The sequence below is a fragment of the Gavialis gangeticus genome, unplaced genomic scaffold (assembly GCF_001723915.1).
Source record: "Gavialis gangeticus isolate Ggan-Ray unplaced genomic scaffold, GavGan_comp1, whole genome shotgun sequence".
NCBI classification, from domain to species: Eukaryota; Metazoa; Chordata; order Crocodylia; family Gavialidae; genus Gavialis; species Gavialis gangeticus.
Genome location: NW_017728998.1, coordinates 9257012 through 9279427, shown reverse-complemented (window position 1 = coordinate 9279427; position 22416 = coordinate 9257012). Strand labels below are relative to the sequence as shown.

Sequence of the window (22416 nt, the reverse complement as noted above, 5' to 3'; positions counted from 1 at the left end):
GCCTGGGTCTGGGCATGGATGGGATGGGGTGGGTGGGCAGGGTGCACTGCAAGGCTGAGGCGCAGGCCTGGGGGAGCCACCCTGCACCCTCTCTTACCTCCCCCTTCCCCCTGCCAGGCCCTGGTCTGTGGATGGGCGCCATGATGCTGGACTCGAGCTGTGCTTTGGACCGCAGAATAGGAGGGAGGGGGGACTAGTACCTAATAGCGAGGCTTCATGTACCCCAGTGCAGGCACTGCTTGCTGTAAGCAGCCTGGGCTCCGTGGCAGGCAGCGGGGGCCTGCCCGGAGTAGCAGGCAGCAGGGAGGCTGCGAGCAGCTGCACCGGGATCTGCAGAGCCTAGTTATAGGTACTAGACCCTGCTTTCCCCTTCTCTCTCCCTCCCGCCTGCCCTGCTGCCTTTCAGTTCTTCTGGGGCACCTGCCGGACTGCTCCCTGCCCCATGCTAAACAATATCCATTAAGCTATAACCCAGGGGAGGACAGTTATTTTGGGCAGAGGGCCTCTTACTGAGTTTTGGCAAGCCATTGAGAGCTACATGACAGGCAGCTGGGGCAGATGAATATTAATTTTCTAAATTTTTTAGGGATAGAATGGCTCGGCGGGCCGTATAGAGTCTGCAGGCTGCATTTTGTCCACCCCTGTTATAACTGGTTGTCACTGGGCTTATCGGTTAAACGATGAATCGTTTAACGGTTCACCTTCCTGTACGGAGTACCCCAAAACATAGACTTAAGACTTGAATTCTTATTTAAAAAAATTGCAGGATTAGTTCTGTCGAATGTGCTGAAAAGTGTTTGTTTCAGTTCATGACAGGTCGGATTTGATCTGCTGGAAATACAGGTTCTTGTAGTTGTAACTTGCTGACGTTTCTACTTGAAAGGAAGGAAACACGGTTTAATTGAAAGTTGTGTATTGCTTCTTTTCACAGAATAGGCCTGTAGATTTCTGTTTTGTTGAACGAGTAGGAAGAAACTTATGAATCTGAAGTTTATGTGGCAAAGTAGTTAAATGTCACTAGTGCTCAGAGCCCATCCATAAAATTACAACTTTTATTTCTATGGAGCTAGAGTGTGGAGATCATATCCACCTTGTGATAATAACTATGCTTGTCATAATGTATGTGGTTGTATATAAGCTTGCTCACAGATTCAGTGACAGATTGCGTTAATGTTGGTTAAGAAAACCTATACCTGGGACATTCAAAAAGCTTATCTTAAACATGCTGAAATACAGTCTCAGATATTAATATTGATGTTGTACAAGTTATGCCTTTTAGATAAGGAGTACCCTGATAAACTTAGTGGCATGATGGATGTCTTTCCCATCTCTAAGTTCTGAAATCCTGTAAATATTGAACGAATTATTAAGAATAAATGGCCTGCTAGTATGTTGGTACATACTCCTCAAGTTTTGGCCCAACGGGCAGAAATTTAACCTAACAAGCAAGATAAAGTAGCCGAGGGGAAGGTACAGAGTTAAAGGGGTTAGTGCTATGCTGAAGTTTGGGATAATGCCACGTAGCATCCACCAATGCTTTCTCTTTCTGTTGTCTGACTATCAGTAGTTTTCTAGAGTGGAGTATTGAAGCCCTTCTGACATTTGCTATAAATGTAGGATCCGTTGAAAAGCAACAAATGCTTGCTCAGAAAATATTATACATACGATTATACATTTTTAAGTGAAGCTTGTTGATAGCCTGTTGGGACATCTAAGATCCCTGGCAACTCATTGCTTGGAGTGTACAGCGCCCAGGACTGGTTGGTTGCAAACTCCATAGTCTGAGATACCCATGATATGGATATTCAGTATTTCTAATGTAAACTGTTGGAGGAATAGAATAGTCTTAAGCATTGTAAGCCTTGAAGTCAATGGGAGTTTCTATATTGTGGTCAGTGGATTAAGACCAAAAGCAAGGACTTATGTGATTTACTGCGGGAAGCGCAGGAGATACATGCACGTGTAGTTTGTAGTTGTTTCCTGATCTTGCAGGAATAAAGTTTTGTGGGAGTAAAGACTGCAAGGCTGGACCCACGGTTATCCCAGAACAACGTGTTTAGAGTAAGTGTGGCCGTGTACCACTTGCAAGGTGCAGGTAGAGCTCTGCAGAGAGGGCAGTTGGCAGCAGTGCTTAAGAGGGGTGCGTTCAGAAATTCAAAGGATGGTTTTGTAAATCATTACATTCCTTATCTATGTCACTGGGCAATGGCGTCTCCGTTCCTATGGATAGCCTACTGCTAAACAGCTCCGTTGTCATTCTTTTCCGTAAAGAACATAGCGCTCTGGTATTTATTTGGGTATCTTATCTATTGCTGTTTTACATAGTTTGCATTCTTGCTCTGAGTTTTTTAAGTGGGATGGCAGCTGGTATGTGACTTCCCCCTGCCCCCCACCCCCAAACAATGTGCTCAACATTGCTGGTGTCTCTCCTACAGTAGCTAAGGTTTTGTACCACTGTTGGTTTTCCACCTTTCTTCCAATAGCCATTCAAACATACAGTTGCATAAATAAGGGATATGTGTAGGCATCTCATGATTTGCCACTCCTGCACATGCAATCTTTAGAAGTAATTTTGCTGTTATATTTTGAAACGCATAGTTCAGCTCCCCAGTCACCTTCTCTTCCTCCCTTCTTCCTCCACCTGTCACTCTGCACCGTGCTAAAATCCCCTGCTGTTAATAATTGCTCCTTTCTCCATTTTGTTTCTCATTTTTTTGGGTCAGCCTTTGGAATTTCATGTAGTTCAACTTTGTGATCTTTCCTGTTCGTTTACATTTGCTTCTGTGAAAATGATTTAAGCAGCAACTGAATGAACAGAAAAAGGTGGGAGCGAGTTTGCTCAACACTTGGATGTAGGTTATTTTTGTAACGGTTGGTAAGTTTTTTTTGTACATACACACGTGGGATGGGTAGCTGTGGTCTGCATGAGAAAGTTATACTGGTATAAAAGTAGTATGTGAATTTTTAGCATTACATTTATACTTCCTGGGTGGACTCTCTTAATCTGGCACAAGAGGACCTACTGCTGTGTTGCTTGTGGCTTAAACTGTGGGCCTCAAAAAGCCACTCTTGCTCTAAAAGAGGTGGTGCCCACAAAAGGAGGGGACGGACTAGTGCAACTGTACTGGCGTACATGGAAAACTGATTGTAATTGCTTCTGTTGACGTGTTGTAACATCTTACCATCTTAAATGGAGTAGCAGAGATGCTACAACTCTTTCAGCCCAATGTAAGAAGCTGTCCTTGGTTTTAGAGGAGAGATGATCTGGAGAGCCCGAAGGCACAGGTCTTCCAAGTGGTAACAAACTGGGCTACACACAAAGGCTAGACCAGCGATTCTCACCGCAGTGCTGTGGGATCCACTGAAGGGTACAACGGGGCTTGAGGAGGTATAAGCATGTGGTGGTCCAGGCCCTGCCTCTCCCCCCTTGCATCTAGAAAGGTCGGGAACTGCTGGGCCAGACCACCTCTGTTTGCTGCCCCACAGGGCACTGGGATTTATGGCTTTGCCCCGGTGTAATACCTTGCCTGCACGTTTGACTGAGCAAGGGTTTCACATTGCGATCCCAAATGCTGAAGCCACTCTGCGCAAAGGGGATTTTCTAATAGGAATAGATTTTGGTGAAGCCTCTGTTGGCATTTCTTTGAATCAAACCTACAAATTCTTTGTATTTCCTTGGAAGGAAGTGTGTCTGAAAGATCATGGGGCCAGGTTTTCAGCTGACATGAAATCAAGTAAATTCTTGGACTGTGCTAGAGCCTCACGGGTTTTGATCCACTGAGGATCTGGCTGGATGTGTTTGCCTGTTAGCCTGGTGGGGATGAGACTGCTACTTCATCCCTTCGTCTTTCTAGGGGAGACGAAGTTCCTAGGGCTGGCTGATAACTTCACAATCTGCGCTGCACAGGGGACACCCTGCTGCTCTTGTGTTTCTGCTTCCCCTTGCAGCAGGAGAGATGAGGGCGGGGAAAAATGAACCGGAACAGTGTCCTTGCCACCCTGTACCAGTTCCCCCTGCTTCCTGCCCGTCTGCTCAAGAGCGGAGGGAACAGCCTGGCAGTGGCTCCTACGCCCTCCCTGCTGCAGGGTTGAAGGATGCTGGGAGCTCACGCAGGGGATTAAGGCGTTCCTGACATGCCTCACTCCCTTGGGTGTGCAATTGCACCCATTTCAGGAGAACTCCTGAATGTGCCCATACATTTGTTGAAGGCCTTGAAGTTTGTAGTATTTGTACTAAGACTTTTTTTGTAATCCTCTTGTGCAGTCTGGATTTCGTTGTGTTCCTGATGGACGCTTTTTGTGTCTAAAGCTCAGTTTCTCCAGGCCCAGAAGAAGCTTGATAAGAAGCACGTGTGTGTTTGTGTGTGATGTCTGTTCCTTCCCTTACATAGCAAGATTAGCAGGGACTTGGGTAGATTGGCTCCTTGCTTCCCCTCTGCGGTCATGTTCTCCATTGTGCTGACGCTCAGGGCTTACTTCTGGTTGCAAAGCAAGAGGTCAGCAGCTGGGAATCAAGCTGATCCCTGCCCTGGCCTCCTCTGTTAGGTGTGATGGGGCCCTTAAAGGTTTTGGGGACCACTGTTCTTTTTGCAGGACTTCTTAGGGTGACCCCTGCCACCTGCACTGCAGAGCTCACGGGGTGTTTGTAAACTGGACTGAAGGAAATGTCACACCTTTGTGAGAGCAGCTTTCACAGCAGGTGTCCAGCACACAAGATTTCCTGTGCATCTTAAAATGAATAGCAACAACATCTGCATCCTTAGGTGGCACTGCAGAGGGTTATGCAAATGTCTGAGCCAGCTCTGAGCCAGCAAGGGGCTGCACTCATCCATGCGTGGCTGATTTTTAGCCTTCTTGCTATTGTTCTTTGCGCCGAGCCATTTTGTACGTTCTCGCTGAGTTCTCCAGCATGCAAAACAACAAGCTGAACCTCTCTTAAGAAGGAGCCTTTCTTCCCAGTCCCCTCTCTTATTGCATGGTATTTTTATAGCATGTCAGATGATCCTTTGTCACTTTGGAGGCCTTTTCCAAAGTTAGGGCAGCTGATCCATAACAGCCATTTCATTCCTTTAATGCTTTAATGCTTTTTGGAGCTCCTTTGAAGGAAAGTTTTTGGTGACTTGCTAGGTTCAGTGGAACATATTGCATTGACTTTTCCCTGGATTTCCACTGCTGATTCACAGCCAGGAGAACTTACACTCCGATGAGTTCATGATGCTTTCTTGGAATGTGGAGAAAGTGTACTCGCATGTGTAATAAATACATGCAGGCGAAGATTTTAAGGCAATAGAGTGGGTTCATGAACAGGGACTCAGAGCGTAACGGGAGGCTTTGTCCAAACTTCCTACCTTTTGTTGACTGACTGGAACACAGGTTGCACGGGATGCTCCTGGTCCTACCCAGCATCACTTATTGCCGTCGCCAAACGCAGCATTAAGTACTGCGGCTGTTAGGTGGAGTCTCTTTATGTTTGTTGTGGCCACTTAGCAATTCTGAGTGCCTGCTTCAGACCTACCTTTGTAAAATAATTTCTGCAATTTTTTTCATCTTTTTTTTTCCTTTAGAACCTGGGAGGCTAGGCATGGTTTTCAGTATTCTTGATTTCTTCTCTTCTTTTTTAAGCAAACTAATTTTCTGCTGTGTTCATATTTATAGAATGGGGCTGTGTCGCATCTTCCTACTAAGGTCTGGGGTTAGGGAGTGGAGAAAACATTGGGGAGGGGACCCCCTTCCTTCCCACATTGACTGGCTATTTGCAACAAGTGCTTGGAATAAACCCCAATCCCATAACCATGACCTGGATCAACCCTCTTCTGGGTGCCCCGTCACTACTGTCAGCTGTCTAAATTCACAGTGACTTTACAGCCTTCTGTGTAGAGGCTGGTGGATCATTTGCTCCCAACAGTATGTATTTGTAGTGTCCTATAGGCCCTTGATGAACGGATCTATAGGTTACATAGGTTTTGTCCTCTGACAACTCTGAAACATAATTGGGGTTGTTTGGGATTGGGATGCAACAAGTGAAGTAGCAGGAAAACTGGTTACAGGAGTCAAGGGGTGGCCAGGGTGCAGACAGGGCTGTTGGCAAGTGCAGTGGAGAGGAAAGCTGGGGATGAAAGGAAGAAGAGATGGGACTGATAGTGGGAGAAAAGTACAGAGATGGATGAAGCTTGTTGAGGTCTGGGCTGGGGGCGGTCAGTGATGGAATTACTGACATTTAACATATGGGGAGTAGATATTTGGGAAAGAGCTCTAATTGTGTAGAGTTGGCAGAAGAGCCTGTAGGAAGTCATGGCCAGCAGAGCCAGGCTGAGCAGAGGACAATGGGAATCACCCAAGGAAAGGTAACAACTGAAGCCATGCAAGGGGACTGTGCTGTGGTGGAAGGAGGAGGAAGCCAGAGAGAAGCCGAAAGGAAAGATGGTTTTGTAGATGAGGGTTTCTGTCTTTTATGGCTGCTGTTTGTTTCCCCTTGTGATTATTAAAAGATCTCTCTTTCTCCTGTGCCCCTCTTCCAACCTCCATCACATCATGGCCACTAATTTTACTGTCAGGACCTGCCAAGCGCCAGGCCTGTGATGAGTTTGCAGGTACAGATGGTCCTTGACTTACAACGTTCCAATTTACAATGTTTCGCACTTACAATGGTTATAAATTGACACTGTCTCAACTTTCTGATGTTGGTTTTGACTTTACAACGCTTGATCCGATGCCATGCCATGCCAGTGAACAAGTTTGCTGTGTCACCCATCTCCTGTCTGTCCAAACTTCCTTGGACACTTTCTTTACGAAAGCAGACAAGACTCCAGGAAAACCTGCAGCTGCGACTCCTGAGAAGACTCCAGCCAAGAACCCTTCAAAAAGTCCAGCAAAGTCACCTCAAAGAAGTCCTTCCAAATCAATATGATTGCTATTTACAATATAAATACATTAATGTAGCTATGTTACTCATCTGTAATGGATTAAGTACAAAATTCTGGGTTATTTTTAGTGAAAGTAGGGTATCGGGCCTTCGTTCAGGAACCAATCCCCCATTTATAACATTGTTTTCTATGGGAAAATCGGTTCCAAGTTGCGACGTTTCGACTTAAGATGCGGGTCTCAGGAACCAATTGTGTCGTAAGTCTGAGGACTGCCTGGACGCCAGGTTTGCCTTTTGCACCTCCCAAACCTTTGGTTTGTCTTCTGTGGCCTACATGGAGATGGGAGCAACTGGAAGCTCACCGAAGCCTGTTTTGTTTGGAGCAGAGTTGAAGGAGCATCTCCAACTCCTCTTTTTCTCTTATCTTCTTTATTACTTGCATTGCAATACCCCTTGGAGCCCAAATCAAAGCCCTGAGCCTCATTGCGTGAAGAACAGTAGAAACTCATAGCAAAAGCAGTGGGGTACAGACATAAAGCTTACTGTATAAGGTGAAACAATAAGTAGACAGAGGAACTGGATATGGGAAGACAGGACAGCAGCGATTAGGAAGATAAGCAGTGGTCCTGATATGTCAATGAACGGTCAAGCCTTTTTTTTTGTGGTAGAGCTCACATCGGAGGAAAGATTTAAGGATAAGTTGGAAGGAGGACAGCAGCATAGCTTTGCTGCGGTTTTCATATTCCTAACATCGTTGTCTGTCTTTGACAGTGAAACACCCAAGTTTGGGAGTAACAGAAGCGAACCCCCAGAGACCATACATGCTTCAAGGGCTAAGAGTAGCCACACTCAGGAATACAAGCTCTCTGAATTAGCTTTGTGTCAGTGTATGCAGTAACCATTTCCTCTTTCTTCAGCCTCAGCAATACCTTGATGCAGTGTGAGTATGTATCCTGCTTGCTACTACTTCCTTCATTTCTGGTCAAAAGTGACTGTTGCAGAAGATTTTAACACTAACTAAAATGTGTTGGTCATTTAACGTGATATGTTTGCACCTCAGTTTATGCACCCGGGAAAGGGACATAATATTAGTGGCTTACCCCCAAAGTAATTCTAGTTAAGGAGAACTGTTTCCGCAGTCTCCCTGATTCCGTGGTGGCCTGTGAATACTGTTTGTGATGTGGGTTGTACATTTTTGAAGGCAGTTACTAAATCCAGAGTCGACAAATCTTAAACCACGTTATCTATTGTAGACAAATCTCATACCATGCCATCCATTCACCATGTGGCCTTTTCTGGGGGCCTACACAAAACATTAGGAGCTGGATTGTGGAAAACAACCAGGCAGTTAAATGGCTCGGTTGTTCTTACCTCCCCAGCATTGAAACACTGAGTAAAAAGCAGCGTGCTCCTGTCCTGCCTAGAAGAGGGAAATCTGAATTTCTGTAAGAGGCTTTTTCCATTCTGGAGGAGAGGTGGGATTTCCACACACTGAGGCTGAGTTTAGACTGCATGAATCCAAGTAGAGAACTAACCTGGGATAAAAACGCTACTGGCAAATGCTGCTTGTGTCTGCTGGCTGTGCTTATGAGATTGCTTTTCCTCCAGATCCATTCTCCTTTTGGATTACACTGCACAATAGGAACCTCTACCTGTGCAACTTGTCTATCTGGCAGATGGTTTGGCACTTCGAGGTGAAAGTTGGAATAACAAGGCGTATTGGAGCAACACTACAAAGCAGCATTTCAGGTGTAGGACGGCTGTTGGTTAATAGCATACTAGATTGGGCAGCCATCAGATTTGACAAGACAGGTGTATCTCATAGATGGCGATGTAGTTGTATCCATAATGCCACAGAAAGTGCTGACATAATTGTGTAGGGATTTATTTAATTTATTTCTTTTCAGTTAGGCCTCCATAGATCATGAATGTTACACTATTGTGAAAATCCTTAATCTGAAAATTAATTTTTTGTGCATCGTAGTTTGAAAACACTTGTTTCTGGATGTCCAGAAAGACAACAGTTAGGCTTTGCACACCTTCCCAGGATCCAGAGGTGTGTGCAAAACACTATTTATACTATTTTGGTGCCATTTTCCGAAGCGATTTCAGGCATGTCTGTGCTGTAAACCTACTGTGCCTCCTCAAACCTACCAATCCGCACCATGGGGTCTGCCTCCTGGCCTGCCATGTCTGGGCAATGCTGTGAAAAGGCTGATTATTAGCACTGCCTAGTAGGGTGAGTGTATCATGCAGGCATCACCTGGAGCCACCAGGGATCCTGGCTTTTTCTGATTTAAAAAAAAATCCATAATTTTTGGACTAAAAAAGTAACCCCAAATCCACATTTTCCATGATAAAAATGAAACACCTCTATCAATCTATCTGTCTACAAATCTCCAATTTTCTGATTTAAAAAAAACCCAACCCCAAATCCACATTTTTCTGTGATTAAAATGAAATACTGCTAATATATATCCGTAACTATATTTAAATCTATAGCTCTAGATAGAGCTATAGCTATAGGTCTATAGATATATATAGATCTATGTATAAATCTATAGATATAGATATATATTAGCGATGTTTCATTTTAATTGTGGAAAAATGTGGATTTGGGGTTACTTTTTTTTTTAATCAGAAAATTGGTAATTTTTTTCATATCGGAGTAAACCAGGATCCCTGCTTATGACCAAATCCTATTTCACCTGTAAGTGGCTAAGTGCTACTTACATAGCTGCATGTGATTTTTCAGCGCGTGCTCACCTTTTTGTTCTACATATGCTTGCACAGCTATGCGTGGGAACCTGGGTGAGGGTGGGCCTAAAATCTGATTCTCCCACTACATGGGTAAGTGCCCTAACCACTACATTACAGAGCTAAAATGTGGGAGGGTCTTCTTCTATTTTACTTACAGCAGGTACACACACCCCTGGGTTATCCTCTTCTGCCACAAGTGGAAGAAAACCCTAAGCCCTGCATCAGCACCAAAAATTGCACTTGTGTGGCAATCAGGCCCACATAGGTGCTTGATGGTAAAATAGGATTCTGCCCTTTACCACCTAAGAGTCATTGAAGGGCTCCATGCTTCAAGAAGGATGTGGACAGGTGAGAAAGAGTCTGTGCTGGGAATCAAGATGCATGAGGAAAGGCTGAAAGAGCTAAGAATTATTTAGTCTGGAGAAGAGGAAACCGAGGGAGGAGTTCATAGCTGTCTTCAAAACCTGGAGGACAATTACTGCAAGGATGGAGATGGGCTTCTCTCTGTGGCTTTAAGGACAGAGGGGATTTAAGGATTTCTCAGTGGTTTAAAGGAGATGCAGGATTGGGAGCAATGGCCTAAAGCTGCAGCAAAGGAAATTTAGTCGGAGATTAGGAGGAACTTTCTGACTGTGGGGGTGGTTGAGCACTGGGATGGGCTCCCTAGAGACACTGGAATCTCCATCCCTGGAAATTTTCAAGACGGGGTTAGACAATTGGCTACAATAGTTTGGTGAGGGATGATCCTGCCTTGAGCAGAGCGCTGGACTAGATGACCTCGCAAGGTCCCTTCCAGCCCAACTTTCTTACCCTCCTATGAAAGTGGTAAAGTCAGTTTTGCTTATTAGACTTGGATGTCAAAGTCACCGGGGTGTTTCTGAAAGTGGTAGTGATGGGAACTGGCTGTGATGGGGACAATTCTCATTTCTTCTCCATTTAGATCGAAAGACTAAAAATAAGCATTCATGCTATCTATGCCCCTGTGGAAAAAGTGATGAATATTTTGCATATTTTCCTATTGAAAAGTGTTAAATAGTGAAGTGCTGTTTTTTGACCAAATGTTAAATTTAATCACCTTGATTTTTTTTTTTTTAATCAGTAACTCTTATTTGCTTTTTATCACTCTCTGGCCTATCTGAATTTCTTTCAATGTTGTTTGCATAGACACATGGGAAACACAAAGCATGCTGAGGTCTTTAAGCTTATGGTTTGTCGCTTCCTTTTTCTTTTGCTGTGCATATCCTGATTGGTGACTGCTTCCTTAGTGTTAGCCCACCATAAACAGCAAATTCACTTTTTTTGTTTTTCACAAAATAACTTTTGCAAAGAGATATTAAAAATCATGTTTTTCTCTTTAGAAACTGAACTTTTTCAGTTCTTGCTCATGGAACTTTTAGGTGCTTTATGCATTTTTTCTTTCTTTTTTCAGCTAAGTATTTAGGGCTTGGTTTCTGTGGTCAAATGAAAAGATGAACATATGTAGCCTTTAACTGCGCTCGGATCATTTCTTCCCTTTAACAGCTCATTTGCTCTGTGTTTTAATACTTACTTATGAAGGCCAGACTTCCTGTCATGGTCAGTGAGTAAAACAGGGTCAGAACTAAGTGAACTTTGTAGCGTGCTCAGTCATAAATATGATCCCAGTATGTGCTGAAACTCTATAGCACCCGTTGACTTCAGATGGTATTTTATTCTCCAAATCCCAGGTTTTATTTTAAATATATATTTTATAAATAGATATATTATAAATATACACACACACACACGTATACACACACACAAAAATACACATACATGTGTGTATGTGTATATATATATAAATTAGAAATAGAAATTTTATATAATAAGTAGGATATAATGTGTGGAAAGGGCTAGTTTTATATATAAAAATGTCTGGTATTTAAACATGTTTTGCATGTATGCAAAAATTACATAGTAGGGTAGAAGACAGGGCAGGGTGGCATCTTAGACCAGTGATTCTCAATCAGGATGCCACAATATCTTTTCCAGGGTGCTGTGGGATGCCATCCAATGTTAGCACATTATGATTCATAGGATAAACCTGGGTAGATTTCATATAGAAATCTTGTGGGGGTTTTTCAGTGTTTCACAGCAGAGAAACTGCTCTATTGTTTTTTTCTGTAGGCAAAAAAAAAAAAAAAAGGGAAGAAAACGAAGAGCTGGCATTTTCCAAGGGGCATCGCGAGTCTGCTTAGAGGTCTGAAAAGGGTGAGAACCACTGCCTGAGACAGGAGTCCATTCGTAGCACCCAGTGAAGCAGGCTGTAGCCTACAAAACCTTATACCCTAGTGATCAAGTTAGTCTCCAGGGTACCTTGCCCTTCCTTCTGCCTGACTTCAGCCTGACATGGCTAACCACCTCTCTGCTCACACTTGCCATTCCACTGTAAAGATGATTTGGGTTTTTAATGTCAAACCATAACCTTTTCACATTTACTACTTTTTTTCTTTTTAAATTATAAGATCCCCAGCTGGAAAAAGATTATAAATTGTTTGGTAAAGTGTGTTGCTGTGCATAGTGAGAGGTTTTCAATGTAATGACCAGGACCACATTTGAAAACGGTACCTTCTTCCTGTACACACATATAGTCAGTCGAGGCTGGTTTCATTGCCAGGGCAGGACTAAAGTGTTAGCACACATGAGCACATTATTAAGTGGGGAGCAGCTGAGCTGTACAAGATGAACAGCAGAGACCAGGGACTTGATACAAAGTCCCCTGAAATCCATGCAAACCTTTCCACGGACAGACTTGGGTTCAGGGCCCAGAAGCCTTTATTCCCTGTGGTGGACAAGGGAAGCAAGTGGAGAGACTTAAGGGCTTGTCATGGCCAGGACAAGAAGTCAGGGTGGTTTGTGTTAGGAGCAGTATTTTGAAACACTGACCCAGGTGGAGGAGAGCCAGTGGGGAGGTCGTGGCAATATTTACATGGGGGAGAAAAGGTCGGTCCAGGAACTTCAGTGGTGTAGACAGACCAAAAGAAAAAAGTTTGTGCTTAGATTGACCCTCTACAAACAAAGGATGGTTTTGCTTGCAGCCAGCATCATTTGCATGCATTTGAGAACTGTTTTTCAAAAAAAAAAAAATGTTTGGTCATTTGCATTACAAAATTTTTCAGAGGCAGTTGCTGTTTTGGAGAGAGAGAGAAACCTGATCTGACACGAGACGTGCATAATCTCGCAATGTAGGAAAGGGTGCAGGTGTTCCCCATTGGATGAAGAGTTAAAAAGCCCTCAGTTCCCTTTTGCAAATAGACTCTGGTGTGGTTAGTGATGACAGTCGCCTGGTTCGAGTTTTGCAGAATCTGTGATTTAACTATCAAACGTGGCTGACAATGGGAGCTATTGTGTCCTTCTTTGAAACCTGGATATTAGTGTGGTGCGTGGTGCGCAGAGCGCAGGGTGGTGGCGTTGCTCACAGACTGAAAATGCATAGTCACCTTGGGAACTGCAGACACCTCTGAAATCTTACAAACCACACTCTAGGTGCAGCGTGGAGGACAGCTTGACTCATAAGGACGGTAAAATCTAACGAGAGACACTGTGGTCTAGTGGACCTATCAAAGATTATAAGCGGCAAAATTATTTCAGACACAGTTACAAAGGCTCCAGATGTGAGACAGTACAACTCGGAAGACAGGCTGGGCTCTATTTCGATAGTCACGTGGACAATTTAGCCGTGTGACGGACTGCCTGCTTCTGTGCTTTGCTAAAACCCAAGTTTTAAAAAATCCAGGTCATTCAAGAGTCTGTTTGCATATTCATTTTAGCCAATATTTTCTACAAAAGGAGAACTCTGTGAAAGAGTCCAGAAAACCACAACTCTGCTCCTTTAAATCCTCTTTTAAGACCCTCTTCTACCATGAGTCTACTGACTATAACTGCATATGCAGCTTCCAAGTGGTGTTTGAAGTTCATCTTATTATAGATGGAAATAAGTAAGTCTATCAGACTTGGGGCCTGTTAGCCAGGTCACAGCTGTCTCTTTCTAATGCACGTTCTTATTGTGTCTTTTCCTTTCCAGTTGCAGTCCTCAATCTATTTAAGCATTTTTTTGCTTAGCCACTCGGGGGAGAAGAAATAAAGCGGTCAGAAGTTTTATGCCTAAATTTAGGGCAATCAATATATGCCCTGCTATGGTAGAGCTTTGGGAGATATGCAGATAATCCAGGTGGCACCTCTGCAGCTGTAGTGAAATGAAGTGTAGACATTTGCTGGCTTCCCCTAGACCGTACAACTCCCGGGTAGAGCTGGGGTTGGAATCTGGAAATTCCTGGCTCTTAGCCACTTTCCCAGACCACTATACCGCACGTCCAGCTCCGATCCTGAAATAGCATGGTAAATGAAGGTCCTTCCGGCTCCAATCCCGTTGAGCAGCCACTTAAGTGAGTTGTCAGAATCAAGAGGATACCTTGCTTGCCAAAGTAATCCCTTGAACCCCACAGAAATAACGTCATAAAAGACTGGGTGATCCATAAACCAGAAGCCTGAAAATGGCTTTGGGGTTTTGGCTTTCCAGACTGGCATGAGGCTGGCTAGACTAAATGGAAGTCCTCTCTTTCTTGGGTTTCAGTCTGTTGCCTTATGTGGTTCTTTTTGAGGTTGACATGTTTCCTTGGGCTGTGCACAAGTCATTTGGTTTTAAGTACTGCTTTATGGTTAATAGGGAGTCTGCAGTTGTAAGCATTTGGGGCCTGATTGTTCTTGCTTCCTTTGCCTTCAGTGGGACTTAGTTAGGCTACCTGTGGCCAAGCCAATCCATGCATGTGCCTGCTGCGTGCAGAACTCCTGGGTGTGCAGCCCCGAACCCTAGCCTTTCCGTCCCTGACCCTCCCTGGCTGTCTACAACCTTCCTCGGGGAGCCAGCATCTGGTTCAGCTCCTGAGAAAGGGATGTTAGCTCACCAAAGGGAAAAGAGTACATCCCAAGATGCAAGTAGCAAAACAGACAGCAAGAAGACCCTTCCTGCCTCCAAAGGGGTAAGCATTCTCTGCCCCAACGCTATCCCCTTGAGTACCCCTACAGTTAGCTCAGCTATGCTCTCTCCAGTCTGCACACCCCCAAATACCCCAGATGTTCCCTTGCTTCAGCCTCTAGCTCCCCAGCAGAAACCCTGCTTTTTCCAGCTTCTTTCTTTGTCGTCAAGCATATCTGCCCCTCCTCCTCTGGACCTCTTGGGTGTCACTTCTAGACCCACCTTGTTGAAAATATCTATTCTTGAAATATCTATAAATAGCTATTCTTTTCCTTTGTTGCTTGTCTTGTCCATAGGGAGCTCTGGGACTTCCTTTCCCTGTGTACCAGCAAGTTAGGGTAAAATGAGGCACGCAAGCTTATTACAACCACGAACACATTTAAAACAGAGTCATTGCAATAAAACCCGTAGTCCATCCCAGCACACATGCACGCACATGCATCGAGAGCACAAGGAGGAAAGGGTGAAAGGGTATGCAGAGAAAGGAAGTAGTGTGTGTGTGTGTGTGTGTGTGTGTGTGTGTGTGTAATGGAGAGAACACATTAAGCAATTTTGTGTCTGTTGTAGAGGTCAGTATGAGGTAATAGTCACTCAAAATGGCAACAACAATTAGCCTTGTGTAACTTTATTTTTATCTCTGCTGTAGGTCTTAGGGGAGGGTGTTCAACACCCTGTAAGGATATAGGAAGTCAGATGAATGCTTCCCCATTGCCTTACTTTTCAATGAGATCCAAGTTACACATTTTGACTTGTCTCTGCCAAAATGTGATAGGCTTGGAAAGTGAGACCAGTGTTTCTGGACGTGGGTATTTCAGGATGAGGACCTAAACGTGGCTGGAGGACCGAAGCTAGGTGTTGGATTGTCAGAGGGCTGAGCGGTCACTAGGAGTTGTTGGGTGCTGGGTGTTAAGACATAGTTAACTGTGTTAGACTGAAGTCAAGTAAAAGACAGGGTCGTTTTTTCCTTATAAACTAACTAAAGTAGATGTACAACAAGCTTTTGTGGGCTGAAGTTCATGTCATAAAGTTCTGTAAAAAGGAGAGAGACATTTGAATAGGAAAACAGAAGGTAGGGATGGAGAGAGGGGAGGGAGGGGCAGGAGCAAACATGCAGGCAATAAAGCTTGGGAACAAAGGAGTCACAGAAACAAACCCAGGTCCTGGGAAAAGAATATGCTGGCCCTATTTAAACTGTACTTAACCCAATCCAGTCTGTGGGTGTTTTCTTGTTCCTCAATTTCCCCTTTTAAATTGGTTTCTAGAGGTTTGCTGCCTGAGAACAGGGAGGTTGAAGTGCTCTGCCACAGGCTTGCTTGCCTTTCTGCCGTTGATGCCAGATGGGAGATCATTCATTCTGGCATGTAGGGGGGCATTTCCAAAATACTGGCTGCATAGCTAGGCATCCAAGTCTGCAAATCTTGGAGGATGATATTCCCCAGGTTATTCATATGCGAGAGAGCAGAAAGGTTGCGAGGGTGCAGCAGCTTTCTTTTGGAGAAAGCTCTACCGAAGGAATAAGCATTCTGCTTGGGTCAGGAACTACGGGTTTGCTCTACTATGCTGTGCAGCACTTCACAGCTAGGCTCTGCCTCTTCTAGGAGCTGGGAAGGTCCCTTCATCCGTCGGAATAAACACTACCAAATGCAGGGATACGTTTGGCCTGGGGTAACGGGCAGAGCGCAAGGCATTCCTAGGTGTGGAAATATTGCATTCTCCAAGCTTTGCTGATAAAACCCCTTGCACTCCCAGCCTGAAAACTCAAACCACATACAAATTCATCACTCCACATATCGCAGCTTTAAGGAAAAAAAAAAAAGAAAAAGGGTGGTGTGGGAGTAGCCTTTCCTCTGTTAAAACTTTAATTAATTTCTCACTGTGCTTTTTAAGCCACCATCTACTAGCACCAAAATGGTCATCTTAAAATACATTGTACAGATCACTGAATTGCAGAACCCCCCAGCCACTTTCCTCTGATGCTTTATGATCTGATATACACACTTCGAGAGCAGCTGTGCAGTTTTTTCCCCGCCCCTCACTCTTCATCTTGTAACCAATAGCTTTTGACCTGTCAAAAGTAGGAAGAGCCATGTAGGCTTCTGTCCAGTCCAGGAAGAATAAAACCACTTCCTCAGTTTTCTAATAAGTATCTTATCGTACAAACGCACATATTTCTATTTCAGTGCTGCCTCAACTATTATGCAGACTTGTAGAGTAACGCATGAGGACTTGTCCAGAACTGACTCCACAACGTGCATCCGAGCAGCGTTTCCATTTCACGATTCCTGAAAGTGAATCTGTGCTCTTTTTTGGGAAGTAATACAAGTAATATCACAATAAAGGTTACACTCGAGTACTGAGATCTGTTTGGATTTAAGCAGAGAGGGGTTGATATGTGTCTTAATGGTTACATAGAAGCTTAGCGAAAAAATGGCTGAACTGTCAGAGTGTAGGTTTGCTCGAAACGTTTAAGTTTTCATGGTGGAGTTGGTGACATGTATCGTGGATCAGTTATCGAGGCAAATGCCACTCATAAAACTGCTTGAACAGCTGTTGACGTTCCAGGTTTTGGATAGAAGTTATCCAGTAGAGACAATAGTGGTCACATAAGTTTTGGCAAAGAAGTCATATTCCTGTTCCCTTTCCCACCCCCCTGGCCTGACCTGCGTGGCACCTTTATTAGCTTGTTTAGATGATCTCACAAGAGTTGTGTGCTCCAAATTGGAGAATTGTGAAACTTGTAATCTACAGTTAATATGATCTGAATAATAATAATAAATCATGTAATACTCATTTGTCCTCCTGCAATGGGTTCTTTTGGGATGATGCAAGTACAGTGTGCAGTGACTCGCATTCTCTTTCTTTTCAGTGGATTTGATGGAAATAAAGGAAATTCGCCCAGGGAAAAATTCAAAGGACTTTGAGCGTGGGAAAGCAAAGCAGAAAGATGAACATTGCTTCACAATTTTTTATGGTACCCAATTTGTTCTCTGCACATTAAGCTTAGCAGGTAAGTCTTTTCTTTTTGTTTCATAGACAATGAACTCTGCGGACTAGGAACATAATGCAAAGATGGACCAGTAATGCAAAGTTTATGGTGTTCCTAGTATTTGCTTAGTGTTTAAAGCCAGAAAGAATGCTTTTACCCTTGCTGCCACTAATGTCCTTGAATGGCAGCGTCTGTACTTTAAGTTTTAAAATAGCTGGTACGGAGTCTTCTCTTGTGTTGTCTGAACTGATCATTTTGCTTAGTTTATGAAGCGGTCATTTCAGACGTCTGCATTGTGGCAATCAGCCTTTTGCTCCTCCTGACATTTGTCTCTGTATGTTCTGGAATGATGAAATGCCTGCCAGTTGATGCAAGACAGGTTGTCTGAAAGCAATATATATAGCAAAAAATAAGTAGTAGCCTCTGGATATATTTTTAATAACCCGCTTCTTTGTGCTTGCAGCTTCCCAAGGCCTCTCAAATATTCACAAAAATGTGTAGACACACTGTTAGCATTTTTTCTTTATGTGTAAACCCTTTCTGGTTAATTATCTCAGCTGAGACTTTCAACACTGAAGATACCGCATGCAAGATTATCTCCGTTAAAGGGACTGGAAGTTTTGGCATTGACACTGGGGGAGGCTAGCCAGGATTTCACCCCTGAGTTTCAATCTAGTGTGGGTCATAGGTAACACTGACTGCTGGAGCTACAGCTATGACTTTTCTCGGTGTGGCCAAATCACAAAAACTTCCATGCGACAGAAAATGTCTCTCTACTTAGGAAAGTGCAAGGACTAGAATAACAGATGAGCTACAGGTTGAGGTGTCATGGTAGGCCGGCATATGTCACTTGACTTACTAAGTCTCATCTATAGGAACAAAGAAATATTAATCATTGAAAGGTAGTGAATCAAAAACTAATTAAAGAAGAGACTTTTTTACACAACCCAAGTCTCTTTGCTTCAGGAGAGCTGTGAAGCCAGGAGCTTGGAAAGATTCAAACTAGAATCGGCTATTTTTAATGGAAAATGAGATTGTCCCGAATTGCCAAAAAGGGTTATTTAAATAAGAGAAGAGAGAGAAACATCTCTAATGATGAAGCATACTTGAACCTTCCTTTGTACAGGACTATGTGGACCAATGGTCTGATGTAGTGCAGTAATTTTCTTGCTTCCACGTTTGTTGAAGCCAGTAGAGTCCCATTCTGGAGCACTGCCTCCCTTTGCAAAGCTGCAATAAGTTCAAGTCATTTAAAAAAGAAGTTCCCAGCAGAGCAGAGAAGTGAGCGGTGCTTTTTTAATGTAAAATTGAGGTGCTTCGTAGTTGATGCACTTTCTCAATAGTGTAAGCAAATGCCATATTTATATGCTTGAACTAATTGCATGTACACTGTTGCACTAAACTGTGTGTGTGTGTGTGTGTGTGTGTGTGTGTGTGCGTGCGCGTGCGCATGCGGGGGGGGGTTGTAAATGGTGTGCATGATCTTGGGGGCTGGAAAGAGGTTTCTTGTGATTAGTTTGGTCCCAAGTAGCACATTTTGATGTTTTAGTTGAGAGGTGAAGTCCAACCTATTCCTGGAGACTCAGAACATGCAGTGTGGTTGGCACGTTTTAAATATAAATGTGCCAACCACACTGAAGGCTGCTGTTTTTTCTCCCTTTCTTGCTGTTGTCAAAAACTAACCTTTGCCACTGTTTTGAAAACATGCCCTGTACCAGGAGCTATGTTGCCATAACACTAAATCATAGCCCAACTTGACTAATGTGATTTTCAATGAGGGGGAAATCCTTTCCTTTTTTAAAACACTTTGTCTTGGTTTCTTAGAACAATACAGAGTAACTGTTACTGAAGGGGGAAAAGTTTAACTTTTTTCAGGGCAAAATTGCCTTCAGGGAACAATTAGATCAGCACTGGGTGGTGCCCATTCCTCTCCAAAACGTAACTAATTGTGAGCGAGTTCCACCGGGATCTGTAGCCAGGCTCTAGCCGGGGTCCCGGGGGACACAGTATTGTTTAAAAGTATATTTTTAACTTATATAGCCTTGCATCTTTGGAGAGACCATTTTTGTTTTGCAGGATGTTGCGCAGATGGCTTGAATTGGAGATGCGGGTGGGAAACCAGTTGGGAGGGAAATTGTTTCGGTCGGGTAAAGAAAAGCTTTGATGTCAGAACTGAATGCTTTAGGGCAGGGATGTCAAACATATGATCTGCGGCCCAGATCAGCTTGTAGAGCCATGTCATCCAGCTTATAGCCTAACGGGGGGAGGTGGGGAGGATGGGGACCTTCACAGCTGTAGCAGCTCTTCGGGAAGAGGCCCAACACCGTGGCTTATTTCTGTGGCAGTAGCCAGGTGCCTAGGGTGTCAGGTCTCTTCCCACCAGGTCCCAGACTGGAAGGGGTGGGGGTCCACAGAGCCATTCTGGCTCCATTCATCCAGCCCGTGGACAATATTGTATTGCTCATCTGACTTGCAGGGCCAGACAAGTTTGACACCTGTAATTTAGGGCTTTCCAGATGAGAGCTGCATAAGCTTTACCTATTCTGAAATGAGGGGAGGGGAAAGGAAGTTTACAGACCACCCTTACTTTTAATACAAATCTGTGTCACCCAGGCACTGTGGATTCCAGCATACAGCAATTCAGCCTTCTCCAGGAGGATCTCAGTGCCCAATGCAACAGTCCTTTCTGATTTGTGGGTACTGGAAGTACCAAGTCCAACATTTTGCAACAAGACAGATCTCATACCTTTTGCCTTACAAAAGTAATCTTGAAAACATAAACCCGTGATCAACTGGCTGCAAGGTGGTCAAGGAACAAATAGCTGGTCTTTCATTTTGCAGCAGGATAGGAGGAACTGCAAGATGTGCTTCTTTCACCCTGTAATGTGTGCCGCCTTATACAAGATAAATCAGTTCAATTAACTCAGTCCAGAGTAATCAGTTCTTAGTGGTGTGATCATAGCAGACTAGACTCAGTTCTTTGCTTGCAAAATTTATTTCACAGGTTACGCAGAAGTGTCAAAGGCTACAGTTAGAGCCCAGCACAATGGGATCTGTACCATCCACAAGTTCCATGTTCGTTCTGTAGCAGAAGGTGACTCCAGGATGCTCTCGTGTCTGCTTTGGCCACTTTTGGAAGCAGAAGACTGAAACAGAAAAATGTCATAGTGAGAGTGTAGTGGTAGGTCAGCAGCAGCATCTCAGAAGCTACGAATCTTCATAAGATCTGACGAGCAAACCTTTAAAAAGAGACAATTTGACAGGTCCAGCAGGACGTTTTTGGGGGGAAAAAAAGAGTTATGAAAACTAACTAAATATTTCCTTGGCAGCATATAACTCTGAAGTAACATTGTCAAAGGGGCTGGTTAACCACTGTGTTTCATACACTGGGGCTTATCTGAACATCAGAGTTTTATGTCTTTGTTTGGTGTCAATGTTCCTCATAACATATTCATCTTTTTCAGCTGATTCTAAAGAAGATACCGATAAATGGCTGTGTGGCTTGAATATCTTGCATCAAGAAGTTATGAGTGCTCCCACACCTGCAATCACAGAGAGGTAAAGTGGAATTTTTACCCTTCATTTCTAAGAAACACGTGACAGCTAGATGCTTCTTCTAGAATATGATGGTAAAAGTCTAGAAAGGGATGTTTAAGGTAGAGAGGTCTCTCCCCCTTTTAGGTGAGGGTTATCTCCTCATACAGGGGTGGCCAACCTGCCACTCAAGAGCCAAGTGCGGCTTTTCAAAAGATAATATGCATCTCCTTGAATCTTTGCACAAGTTAATATGCATCTCCTTGAATCTTTGCCCAAGCGCATGGTGACCAGCTTCCATTTGTAGAGCCAGGTCATCCATCCGTCTGGAAGCTGGTCACTGTGTGCTTGTGCAAAGATTCAAGGAGATGCCTATGAACTTCTGAAGAGCTGCATGGGGCTCCGGAGCCGCAGGTTGGCCACACGTGCCCTAATATGTATTAACTTCAGTATACCACAACAGTCCAGTGATTTTTCAATGGTTGTAAGTGAGCGCGTGATACTATCCTAAGATGTTCAGGGCAATGCCTTGCTCAGGTGTGTGGTGACCTTTCAGGCTACACTGAGTTTCTCAGGACCCCCCACCTTTAATATCCCGCTGAGTCCCCTGGTTGTAAACGGGCCTTTTGCTCCCACCCCATGCTCATGTTTTTCTGTAACATGCCTCTTTTTCTCAGGGTGTGTGCATGTCCTACCTATGGTCTGACCGTGTAATTTTGCATGGTGCAGTTTTCCTATGCACTGCTGCCCTTGTGTTGCGGCAGTGAGCAAAGGCAGGAGTGGTCAACGTTTTGGTCTCATGGCCCAGATGACTGGGATGAGGCCGGTCCAGTCTGCTGGCCAGATGAATCCTGTGTGCTAGGATCAGGCCCTGGGCTGAGCATTGCCCTCTCCCTGCCCCTTTGTGCTGGGATAGGTCCCTGGGGGCCCAGCACTGTCCCCTCCTACCCCCTTCCACTGGGATTGGGTCTTTGGGGCCTGGCGCTGCTCCCACCTGGCCCCGCACAACAGGATTTGGCCCTGGGATCTGGCAACATCCCTCCCTGCCCTGCGTGCTGGGATCGGGTGTTTAATCCAGTGCTCAGGGCCTGGGGCTCCTAATGCGTCTGGCAATTTGGCAGTGGGGGAGTTGTGACACGGTGTTGCAGGCAGGATCTGGCCTCTGGGCCAGGGCTTGAGCACCCCTGAGTAAAGGGATTCCTGCGTTTATAGACTGAGTACAACGTTTGTTAATGAAAGACAGTCACTATCTTTTTGGGATAAAAAGTGTTCCTGTATGTA

The 22416-nt window shown here is 44.3% G+C and overlaps 1 protein-coding gene across 2 annotated transcripts in view; it reads left to right on the top strand.

The window, feature by feature from the left end:
• The window catches only part of PLCG2 (phospholipase C gamma 2), a 106654-nt gene that overhangs the window by 14561 nt on the left and 69677 nt on the right, over window positions 1-22416 (top strand). For both annotated transcript variants that reach the window (XM_019505479.1, XM_019505478.1), the window contains exons 3-4: window positions 17482-17622; window positions 21066-21159. In XM_019505479.1, coding sequence (XP_019361024.1) covers window positions 17482-17622; window positions 21066-21159 — 235 coding nt within the window. The remainder of the gene's footprint in view (window positions 1-17481; window positions 17623-21065; window positions 21160-22416) is intronic.